Source organism: Oncorhynchus clarkii, chromosome 8 (assembly GCF_045791955.1).
Source record: "Oncorhynchus clarkii lewisi isolate Uvic-CL-2024 chromosome 8, UVic_Ocla_1.0, whole genome shotgun sequence".
In the NCBI taxonomy this organism is placed as follows: Eukaryota; Metazoa; Chordata; class Actinopteri; order Salmoniformes; family Salmonidae; genus Oncorhynchus; species Oncorhynchus clarkii.
Window position 1 is genome coordinate 24,918,211 of NC_092154.1, and position 12,745 is coordinate 24,930,955.

At 41.6% G+C, this 12,745-nt stretch overlaps 1 protein-coding gene across 1 annotated transcript; it reads right to left on the reverse strand.

The window, feature by feature from the left end:
• Positions 1-432: 432 nt before the first annotated feature.
• LOC139415601 (proton-coupled zinc antiporter SLC30A2-like) lies at positions 433-11,844 on the reverse strand. The gene is made up of 8 exons (XM_071163715.1): positions 11,759-11,844; positions 4,704-4,912; positions 2,797-2,943; positions 2,468-2,621; positions 2,012-2,249; positions 1,099-1,204; positions 771-905; positions 433-578 (listed from the first exon to the last, which is right to left on the reverse strand). The coding sequence occupies exons 1-8, from the start codon at positions 11,842-11,844 to the stop codon at positions 433-435; spliced, it is 1,221 nt and encodes a 406-aa protein (XP_071019816.1).
• Positions 11,845-12,745: the final 901 nt, after the last annotated feature.

Here is a 12,745-nt window from a genome sequence, read left to right on the forward strand (position 1 = left end):
TCCTAAGTGGACATTTTGATTTCACAGAAGTGTGATTGACTTGGAGTTACATTGTGTTGTTTAAGTGTTCCCTTTATTTTTTTGAGCAGTGTATATTTATTCTATTTTGAATCCAGGATGTGACAACAATGTGGAATAAGTCAAGGTGTATGAATACTTTCTGAAGGCCCTGTATGCTTTTGTATGTATACAGTACCCACTTCCTTTCAAAATGACAGCTCTCTCCTGTCTCCATGGTAGTTGTGAGTCTTAGTCACAGGAGGTTGGTGGCACCTTAATTGGGGAGGATGGGCTCATGGTAATGGCTGGAGCGGAATAAGTGGACTGGTATCAAATACATCAAACATGGTTTCCATGTGTTTGATGCCATGCTATTTGCTCTGTTCCAGATATTATTATCAGCCGTCCTCCCCTCAGCAGCCTCCACTGCTGTTAGTCCATGGGATCCTGGCAGTGTGTGCAGTAGGCCATGTCATCAGAGTAGGGCTCCACCTGGATGGTGGTTCTGTAGAAACCAAACTTGGTTTGGAGGATCTCTGTAGCCTCCTTAAGGACACTCTGGGGATCGGCATTCTCCTCTGGGAAACAATGGCCATAACAGATGTCAACAATCATGCTTTTTGGGCTGTAATGTCTAATAGTTTAGTTGCTTGTGTCAACTGGTTTCTGTTGGCCACTACTGGCAGCATGTGAATCAACATGGTAGATGGTGCACGCACAATCTAAATGGAGTGATGTCATGTGTCAGACTAAGGAAGGCTGGGTCTCACCGATGGCTACATGGACGGAGACCAGGGTCTGTCCCGCGGTCAAGGCCCACAGGCGCAGGTTGTGCATAGACTTCACCATCTTCAGAGACAGCAACACCTCCTTCACCGAGTTAAACTCTATTCCCTTAGGAGCCCCTGTAGAATGAGGACAGAGGCCTAGCCCATTCAAAAAAGCTAATGGAACACAAGGCAATGCTTTATTGTGCATTTTTATATAAATAAATGAATTGACAAACTGAGGAAAATGTCTGAATAAACAATTTTATTGTTTTGAATTCACCTTGGCTCACTTCAGAGCAGGAGAAACAGAAAAGGCTGTTGAGTTTACCTTCCATGAGTATCCTGAAAACATCCCTGAGTATGGTGATGGTGGTCCCAAGGACAAACACAGAGAAGAGGAAGGTACAAATGGGATCTGCTACTTTGTATTCAGGCTGCAACAGAAGGTCCACAGGAGAGAGAATGACACAAGCAGAAGACAGTGGCATCAGAGGGTGATGGGGTGCTGCTCTACTGATGCCATAGCACATTAGGCCACTTGGATCACAGGGAGGGTTTCTAATGGAAGAGCAACATCTTGCAGGGTGATGAGACGTTAACCCCTTCCTACTGAGACTGAGCGACATCAATAGCACAACAGTTGTATCTCTCCAAATGGTATATTGTTAGATGTCAATGTATGACTTTTTGCCCAAGAACCTGACATTTTCAGTGAACATGAATATGTTGCACTGTAAATAAATACAGTATGGGCCTCCCAAGTGGTGCAGTGCTAGCTGTGCCACTAGAGACCCTGGTTCGAATCCAGGCTCTGTCGCAGCCGGCCACGACAGGGAGACCCATGGGGCGGCGCACAATTTGCCCAGCGTCGTCTGGGTTAGCAGAGGGTTTGGCCGGCAGGGATGTTCTTGTCCCATCGCCCACTAGCGATTCCTGTGGCCGGACGGATACAGTGCACACTGACACGGTTGCCAGGTGTACGCCGTTTCGCAGACACATTGGTGCGGCTGGCTTCCGGGTTAAGAAGCAGTGCGGCTTGGCTGGGTTGTGTTTCGGAGGACGCACGGCTCTCGACCTTCGCCTACAGCGATGGGACAAGACTAACTACCAATTGGATACCACGAAAACGGGGAGTAAAAGGGTTCCAAAAATGTTATGTTATACTGTAAAATAAATACAGTATAACACAAGCCATAATGTAAGTGTACTGTAAGGTGTAAACACTAGTATTTGTTACTGACCCTGTAGAAGATGACGATGGCAGCCACTAGGACCCCAACACTCTGTAGGAGATCTCCCAACACGTGAATGAAGGCTGCTCTCACACTGGTGTTGCCATGGCCATGGCCCAGCAGGGTGTGGGAGTGGCCCACATGGGAGTGGCTGTGACCCAAAGGGCTCTGCCCGTTCTCGTCTATTTGCTGGTAGCCTGAGCTCTGGGCATGGAAGGTGGTGGAGTGGTGGAGGATGTACGCCATGCTAAAGGAGGGAGGGAATAGAGGATGATACATGTCCATAGTCTAAAGTTCCTTTATCTTTATCCTTCAGTTTATATGCGCTGATGAACATTAAAAAAGACAACATAGCTGAATGGCTGACCCCAGCTAAGGTATTTACTTCACTATGTGCATTTTGTTAACCAATCAAGTGCAGATGATTATAACTAAGCTATAAAGCCGTGAGAATGAACCACTCACATGATGTTTACTATGACGGCACAACCGGAGGTGATGAGCATCGCTTGACTGTTGATCTCAAAGTCGTTCTTGACTATCCTCTCCATGGCCAGGTAAACCAGCACCCCAGTCACTATCCAGATGGACATCACTGACACCAGCGCTCCTAGGATCTCTGTGGGGGTTGGAGACAGTGACAATCAGTACCACACATCTGTTGATCCATCATTTTAGAGAATTGAGACCCTAGCTATTACTATTCAGCTATGACAACATTCACCATGTGTTCTGGGGACTAAATGGGAAAGTATCTTCAAAGATGTTTGAAGCTGGTACGTCATGGGCCTAACCTGAGCGGTGCCATCCAAAGGTCATGGTTTTGGTGGGTGGTCTAGAGGAGATCCACAGGGAGAACAGGCTGACCATCATGCTTCCGAAGTCAGTCAGGAGGTGAGCTGCATCTGTCATAATAGCCAAACTGTGGGCCAGGTAGCCACCTGTAGATACACAGACAATGGAGATGTCTCAGAGAGACATAATATTCATGTTTGTCAGGCTTCGACCCCTGGTATCATATAAACACGTAAGATATGGAAAGATGTGTAGAATTGCAGGAAAATAGCTTTAAAACAGCAAAACAAATCTCATCCCCATAAAACGTGTAGAATTGGGCGAAAGTTGCTTGAATTTTTTTTTGTCCGTCAACAAGAGGGGTGTGAACAGTTTGGGGTCACATGGGTTCAGAGGTGGAGGTTTATTACTACGCCGATAAACAACAATATCCAGCCGGACCTTTACCACCTAGGAAATGTATAACCGGACCTTTACCACCTAGGAAATGTATAACCGAACCTTTCCCACCTAGGAAATGTATAACCGGACCTTTACCACCTAGGAAATGTATAACCGAACCTTTCCCACCTAGGAAATGTATAACCGGACCTTTACCACCTAGGAAATGTATAACCGAACCTTTACCACCTAGGAAATGTATAACCGGACCTTTACCACCTAGGAAATGTATAACCGGACCTTTACCACCTAGGAAATGTATAACCGAACCTTTACCACCTAGGAAATGTATAACCGGACCTTTACCACCTAGGAAATGTATAACCAGACCTTTACCACCTAGGAAATGTATAACCGAACCTTTACCACCTAGGAAATGTATAACCGGCCCTTTACCACCTAGGAAATGTATAACCGGACCTTTACCACCTAGGAAATGTATAACCGGACCTTTACCACCTAGGAAATGTATAACCGAACCTTTACCACCTAGGCCTAGCGTCGTCCGGGTTAGGGAGGGATTGGTCGGTAGGGATCTCCTCGTCTCATCGCGCACCAGCGACTCCTGTGGCGGGCCGGGCGCAGTGCGCGCTAGCCAAGGTTGCCAGGTGCACGGTGTAGCCTCCGACACATTGGTGCGGCTGGCTTCCGGGTTGGAGGCGCGCTGTGTTAAGAAGCAGTACGGCTGGTTGGGTACGGCTGGTTGGGTTGTGTATTGGAGGACGCATGACATTCAGCCTTCGTCTCTCCCGAGCCCGTACGGGAGTTGTAGCAATGAGACAAGATAGTAGCTCCTACAACAATTGGATACCACGAAATTGGGGAGAAAAAGGGGGGTAAAATAAAAAAATAAAACTAAAAAAACTAAAAAACAATCACTTTCATTCCAAATGTCAAGGGAAAGAATTATAGAAACAATTCTGAGTTTCAGCTTCTCCCACAGTAATAGTCGCTGACTAGGAGATAAACGTTGAATATCTTTTTACAACAGTCAGTGTGAAGAAAGTGGATGACTCCAAGCCCCGGAAGGAAGTCTAGACATTAAATATAGAATCTAAAATGTCACCGTCATGCTTTCCTCACTTTTACCACTTTTACCTCCTCTCCATTGTGCTGACAGGACATTTGTCTTTTTTCCAGGGGAGGATTTCGACATGAAAGACTGGACACATTTCTAGTAGCCTCTAAAACGTCATTACAGAGAACTGCCCACGGTGCTACTGACTCAGATGGCCTTAAACCTAGTTTTCACTGGCAGTGATCACCAAAAAACTTCACCTTGACTTCAAAGTTTAAGGAACCTACTCATAGTTTGTATAGATTACAGTTTATGGACAATCGTTTTTCCTATATGTGACCAGGAATTTAAAAAAAAAACATTACTCTGATCTCAGTAGTCAATAGCTTCTAATAAGGGGCCTAATAAGAGCATTTTAGACTGAGGAATATTATCACCCAGCCTTACCTATGATCTCTCCGATCATGAAGATGAGGCACACAATGGAGGCGATGTACAGCTTCTTCTTAGCCAGCAGCGCGTCATGGTTCTCCTCACTCACTGCTTTGTTATCGTGGCAATGGGCGCCAACAGGCTGCTTCAGCTTAATGGCACCAGCCACATCTTCCTTCTCAAGTGGGAAGTTGGGATAGTCTTCTTTGGAGTCTGAAGAGGAACTGGGATGGGAAAGGAAATGACAACGTCATTTCTGAAACATACATACAGTAGGTCTGCCCTGTCTTATGATCTTTTCATAAGATGATACTGCATAACAACCTAAAGTATATCGAATGGACTTGGATGTTTTCATATGTATATGCATTGTAAAAATACACATGGTTTTGTTGGGGTTAATGTTCAGCCCCTGTCTGCTTGTATCATCAGAATGTAGCGCACTCCCACAGAGATCTGATTACATCTCAATCAGCAAATCTCTCTCAATTCAATAAATGCTTTATTGGCATGAATGGGTGGTTGCCACCGTTGCCAAAGCAATGTATATCAAGTATTACATAAATGAACAATATGTTTGAGTATCTATAATAATATATATAAACAAAAATAATTATACATGGAAAATAATACACAAAAAAGAAAACATACCGCAACTATTCTCTCCCCATGTGCAATGAGGATGATGAGACTAAATGAAGTGGAAAAACTCTAATTTTGTCTTCCAGGAGATAACCCAGCTCTGGGCCCCGACTCCATCAGTCCAGCGACACGCAGGTTAAAAGAAGCCGGCCGAGTGGAAAACAGCTTCTGTTTAATCACACCATGGGGACATGAGAACAAATACACCCCCTCACATCCTAACCCAACGCATGGAGGCTATTCAAATGTCCGTCTGTCATGCATAAGTGGCAATGGCTGGAGCGGAATAAGTTGAATGGTATCAAACACATGGTTTGATACCACTCCATTGCAGCCATTATATTGCGCCGTCCTCCCCTCAGCAGCCTCCACTGGTTCATCAAAATTCTAAGATGGATATTTGACAAAGCCGCAACATAGGCTCATTACAGTTTTACACAGGGATTTCTTACCCACAGTAAATATTTGACATCTTGTCCAATCTGGATGAATTCTAGAGCATAGATTTAGAATCAAACATGAATGCAAATTTGTTCAATGTTCTACAATGGTTCTGCAGCAGTGTCTTGTACACTACTGGGCTCTCTTCTCCCTCCCAAACTGTAACTCACACTGCATTAAGTTATTTCCTTCAACTGTCTTGCTACTGTAGATTTAAAACGAAAAATACAATTGTTTTTTAAAACAAGTAAAGATACACATAATGTATTTGGTTTGGACTATGATTGATCAAATGTATTTCCAGGTTTCTGTGCTCAAGACAAGCAGACTAAAGAGCCTGAGGAGAGACTCGGCGTATTCACACCCCTCAACTTTTTCCACATTTTGTTGGGTTACAGCCTGCATTTACTCCACAATACTAACCTAAATTAGAGTGAAAAGAAGGAAGTCTATACAGAATATAAATATTCCAAAGCATGCATCTTGTTTGCCATAAGGTACTAAAGTAACAATGCAAAAAACGTGGCAAAGAAATACAGTTTTGTCCTGAATATAAAGCATTATGTTTGGGGCAAATCCAACACATTAGTAAGTACCACTCTTCATATTTTTAAGCATAGTGGTGGCTGCATCATGATATGCTGGTCATCGGGAAGGACTATGGAATTTTTTTAGGATGAAAAGAAACGGAATAGTGCTAAGCACAGGCAAAATCCTAGAGGAAAACCTGGTTCAGTCTGCTTTCCATCTGACAGAGACAAATTCACATTTCAGCAGGACAATAACCTAAAACATAAGGCCAAATATACACTGGAGTTGCTTACCAAGACGACATAATGTTCCTGAGTGGCCTGCTTAAAGTTGACTTAAAATCGGCATGAAAACCTATGGCAGCACTTGATAATGGATGTCGAGCAATGATCAAAAACCAACTCGACAGAGCTTGAAGAGTAACATTTTAAATTTCAAAAAGAATAAGAAAAACAGGCAAATATTGTACAATCCAGGTGTGCAAAGCTCTTCGAGAAAGTCAAGGGGTGTGAATACTTTCTGAAGGCATTGTATGGTTTTAAACACTGGAAAATCACATGACTGCACTAGGCCTTTAAGAAATACATTTGAGAAGACAGCCTGAAGACTTCGTTTTTATTTGTTTAGGCCTGCTGTTTAAATGATTAGTCAGCAAACAATTAATTAGCTGGAAAATGAAATTCTGTTTGCTTTGCTCATCCTGGAGAGCCATTGGCACTGTAGATACGTTGGCATAGGCCTATCACATGCCATGTTGGATCATTTAGGGGCCTTTTGGGAAATGTAATAAATGATGGTGCTGTGTTGTTCAAAGGGCTGGTCAAAATATGATGAATCCACTGAAGTCTGATGAACTACTGTTTTCATGGCCCATTTTTACTATCATCTTCAATACTAGAGAGAGACGGGCGGGAGCAGGGATTCTTGAGGTCATTTGGTACAAAAGATCTTGACAGCAATCTGAAATGTGACGCCAGAGCACTATTACCTTGGTGCCTTTTATTGAGTGGGACGTCTGGAAATAGGTCTGTCATAAGGCTAATAGCCATTCATGTTAGCCAGACTGACAAGGCCCCAAATTCAAGCATGATTAATCAAAGAGTTTCAGATTTTCAGACACAAGGGAACTGGCCTGCTCAGCCTGTCTACAGAACCTGACACTGATGCTGGACAGCAGCCAGTAGACCTTGCACTGCTGTCTGCAATTATGTTCTTAGAAGAAGCTCTGCAGCTGCATCCACATTGTAGCCTATAACATTTTCTCTCCTAATTCAATTCTTAAATCTGTCATTTCGTCTTTATTCCGTCCATTTAAAATAAAGGTCCAATGCAGATGTTTTTATCTCAATATTAAATCATTTCTGGGTAACAATTAGGTTAAGTACCTTGCGTTCAAATAAAATGGTCAAAAATAAACAAAAATAGCTTCTTAGCAAAGAGCAATTTCTCAAGCAAGGATTTTGCTAGGACTGTCTGGGAGTGGTCTGAGTGGAGAGGGGAAACCTGAAAATTTGCTGTTATTGGCAGAGAGGTTTCAAACTCACTTTCTTATTGGTCTATTAACTCATTTACCGCCTGATGATGTCACCAGGCAGGCCAAGACGCCATCCCACCAAAACAGGCAGAAATGTAAGGTGTTTATTCCCCAACAGCTCTTACACTAAAAGGGCATTATCATAACTTTCACAGTATTATTCTAACCTCAGTGGGAATATACACTACATGACAAAAAGTATGTGGACACCTGCTTGTCGAACATCTCATTCCAAAATCATGGGCATTAATATGGAGTTGGTCCCCGTTTGCTGCTATAACAGCCTCCACTCTTCTGGGAAGGCTTTCCACTAGTTGTTGGAACATTGCTAAGGGGACTTGCTTCCATTCAGTCACAAGAGCATTGGTGAAGCCGGGCAATGATGTTGGGAGATTAGTCCTTGCTCGCAGTCGGCATTCCAATTCATCCCTAAGGTGTTCGACGGGGTTGAGGTCAGGGCTCTGTGCAGGCCAGTCAGGTTCTTCCACACAGATCTCGACAAACCATTTCTGTATGGACCTCACTTTGTGCACCGGGGAATCATCCTGAATCAGGAAAGTGCATTCCGCCAGCTGTTGCCACAAAGTTGGAAGCACAGAATCATCTAGAATGGCATTGTATGCTGTAGCGTTAAGAACTCCCTTCACTGGAACTATTCCTTCTCCACCAAACATTACAGTTGACACTATGCATTGAGGCAGGTAGCGTTCTCCTGGCATCTGCCAAACCCAGATCCGCTATCGAACTGCCAGCTGGTGAAGCATGATTCATCACTCAAGAGAACGCGTTTCCACTACTCCAGAGTCCAATTACGGCGAGCTTTACACCACTCCAGCCGACACTTGGCATTGTGCATAGTGATCTTAAGCTTGTGTGCAGCTGCTCAGCCATGGAAACCCATTTTATGAAGCTCCCGACATACAGTTATTGTGCTTACTTACTTACTTAGTTGAAGTGTACCTATGATGAAAATTACAGGCCTCTCATCTTTTTAAGTGGGAGAACTTGCATAATTGGTGGCTGACTAAATACTTTTTTGCCCCACTGTAATAGAACCCAATTAGCCTATCTGTAAAAAAAAAGTATCACTTTAGTTTAGTAAGGTATGTAAGGGTAAGTAGAATGGCAAATAGCGTTAGAAAATAACTATTGTGTTGGTGTTTATGGAGGGTCAAAATCCATGAGAGTTATCCAAAAGGTCATGAACAGTCAAAATCATATTTTACATTAAATTGGATGATATTTCGATGAAACCAGATCAAAGTATGACCAAAGTATAAACAATGACTGTTGCTTCTACACTGAAAGTTTGATCATAAAGTTACAAGCCAAACACTTAGATTCAGAATTCAGGATTATTATGGGGATAGGCTGACATCTCATTTTAATAAACCAATTCTATTAAGATATTCTCTTACCTAATTTAAATAAGTACCTAGTTGTAACCAACATTGGAGAATGTGTTTGCAGAGTGGAGTAGTATAGCTAGATAGCTAATCTACTGGTGCCAAAACTTGACTGTAGGGTGTCGACAAATTAAAGTTTGCACCATTCATCTATGACAAAGATACTTATATGTTTCTGGTGTTATCTAGTTACTGGCTAGCTAGGTAATTGATGCAATTTCAATGTTGTTTGAGTTGCATTGATTATCACCAAATTAGCTTGAGATGATTTTACTGCTACCCTGCTCCCTATATCCAAGTTTCTTGACATGGCATTTCGAAGAGCTATCAGTCAGGGAGAGCTCGTGAATATAAGCCTGGTAGCCTGGTAGTTAGCAGTGAGAGAAAAAGTACTTCAAAAAATTGTGAGCATTTCTATCACAAACAAATATTATGGGAATGAGAATAACTGTTCTGAATCTTTAACTAAAAATGAAATTATGTTATTAAAATCTAATAGCATTCTCGGATCATTTGATTAAAGACTTTAAACCCGTTCTTAGGCTCTATACAAATGGCTGTATACGTATAACACACACCTCGTATAACACGTGTTTGCTGACGCTAATATGTACAATTAGTTTAGCAATTATTCCATTTTTTGGGGGGGGGGGAATTATATGGTGGGGTTGACTAAGCAAATAATACTGCAATTTAAAAACAAAGGACAAATATGTGAGTCCACTTAACCCCAACACAAGGCAAATAAATAAATATAATATCGTGGGGCATTTCCTATAGGCCTATTAATGCCGTTAACTAAACACACCTTTGGCTTCCTACTGGGCACAGACATCAGTTCAGTTGTCAACTAACAAAACATGTCACCATGTCATTGGTTTTAGGTTGCAAACTGGGTGAGAAAAAAAAGACAAATCCCTTAGATTAAAGACTTTCTGCAATAGCAAACAGTTTTCCACGTTGATTCAACGTCATCACTTTTTTGTATCTGTTGAAATGACGTGGAAACAATGTTTATTCAACCAGTTTTTGCCGAATGGGTTATGCCTTTTCCTTGGAGATAGCCAGGTCTCGCCAGCACTCTGAATCCAGTGTAGGCCCAATTCCCATATGATGATCCACATGTACTTCCCTAAGGATAGGGTATTAGCTATTCATATTTTAATACATTCCCAAAATCAATATAACGTCATGGATTCTATAGTTTATGTGTTGCAATATAAGTTTATTATTTCTATTCACGTCAATAACCAACTTGAGTGGCAAAAAAACGAGCATTTGTCAAATGTTTTTTAATTTATTTAGCCTTTATTTAATTAGGAAAGTCAGCGACTGCTGTCCATGGTGCGGAAATCAAATCATCTTCATTCAACCTTTTGTTTTTGCGATTACAATTGCTATACCATTGGGAATCAAATATTAAACCCAATAGGCTACTAAAATAGACTAATAGTTTTCGTTTAGGTTAGACTATTTTGTATTTAGCATTTTTTTTACACAAATAGGTAGACCTAATAATCTATTTAGCTTGTCTATGTTTTTTTATAAACATGACTTTCCCCCCATGCACATTTTAAATAGATAACTATTTCAAAGATTTTCTTAAATCTATTGGCAGCACATTGTAATTTTACAAAAATATAGCTCACTAAATAAAATTGTCTACAATTTTGTATCTGAACATTTTAAAAGTGACGGATAAAAATCTGCAAACGCCCAGTGAAAATCACTTTTTTTTTTTTACTACTACTACTTAAAAATGAGTTAATATAATTGCTAAGGTCTCAGGGTGTTCCGCCATTCTCCCATCAGATCTCGTAATGAGAGATTAGTTTTTACCAGTGATCATGGAACTTCCCTCGGGCCATCCGTCAAATAATGTCCAAAACGAAGCCAAGCATGGAAATTATTTGTTCATTCAGACAAAACATTTCACACACTGCCTGCTTATTGGCAGCACCCGGACAGGTTAAGAATAGACTCAGCGTGAATAAAGCTAAATTCGGCAACTACGGTTCTATTACACTGGACACTTGGAAATGATAGGCTACAAATGTGAATGTAATCTATGTGCAGCGTGAGCTATCCCCGCATGGGATGTGTAGCCTACTTCGTGGAAACATACATTTTCGTTGCATTACCGCATGTTTTCAGAAACAGGACTATCAGTTTGGTTTTGGTTGCCTATGTCTCCAACAATTACAATAAGCTACACTAACTACAGTTTAAAACAATCACAGCACAAGATAAAGTGTACACCTACAGTACTGCCCTGCACCGTAGCCTAAATATTTTCAGTTTAATAAACCCTTAAAATTACTGCATAAAAGAAAATAGACCAGTCTACTGTGTTTGTATAATTGTACAAATATATTCTCCCTCTTTGTAGGCTAATGCGCAACCTAAAATATCAGAATATGGCATGTAGAAAGAACCAAATATCACAACATCTATATTATTTTGGCTTCATATGAAATAATCACAGCTCAAACATGAAGGGAAAAAAAATTCATTACCTTTTCAGTGAATACATTTTGGCATTCATCTCGTGCACGAGGTGAGATTTCTCGGAATTTCTTCCTGAATTCACAGTGGTATCCATGTTCGTGTCTTGTCACCCGTTGTATCTAACAAATTAAGCAGAATCTGAAGATGTGGAGTTTCACGGCGATCAGTCTTAAATGGCACTGAGAAAAGTCGTCCAAGCCATACCAACTGTGCTAATAAAACGAATTAAATCCTTCATGGCAATAAGTATCACCAGTTGCAAATATCGGACCCGATACAAACTAGTAGCCTACTCTCAATTCCACTGCTGCAGTAGCCTATAGCCCAAGTGGTGAAATTGGCTGTGAATGTGCAGGCGTTTGCTTTGGTGCAGCTGCAAGTCACAACTGACTGGAAACAGCCAAGCCCTTAAAAAGGTATCGACAGCGTGTGTCGACGTCAAAAAAGTGCAAGATATTTCGGCGGCTAACCTAGCAAATTGAGAGGAATAGCAAGTTTAGAATTGTGATTGTGTCCTTCGTTACAGTGCAAAAGCCTGTATCTACAAGTAGGCTGTTACCTATTACTAAAAGCTTCATTAATTTCGTGGACATTGACAATAGCCAATAGTTTATTCAATGACCATTTCCAAATGAAACGGCATTGTCATGACATGCAAATAGCATCAGACATTCAGAGGTAAAACAACTTTTCAGCATGTCCAAATTCAATATCAGGTTGCACCTATGCCAATGACTAGAGTAGAACCAGCCAGGATTTTCTTCGAATGCTGTGTGCATAAAAAAAATCTGAGTCAAATTCGCGGAATACCTTTGGCACACATCAAGCGGTAAGGATGGAGCAGAGAGATCGATTGAGGTGCCCCAAATCCTTTTTTAGCATGGGCAGCGCCATTCAGGACTTTCACCATTTGGAAGTTGTCAACTGGGTGGGACATTCTATGGGGTTTTAAGGAAGGATCACATGATTCCATCTGGGTCATCAGGAGAGCTCAG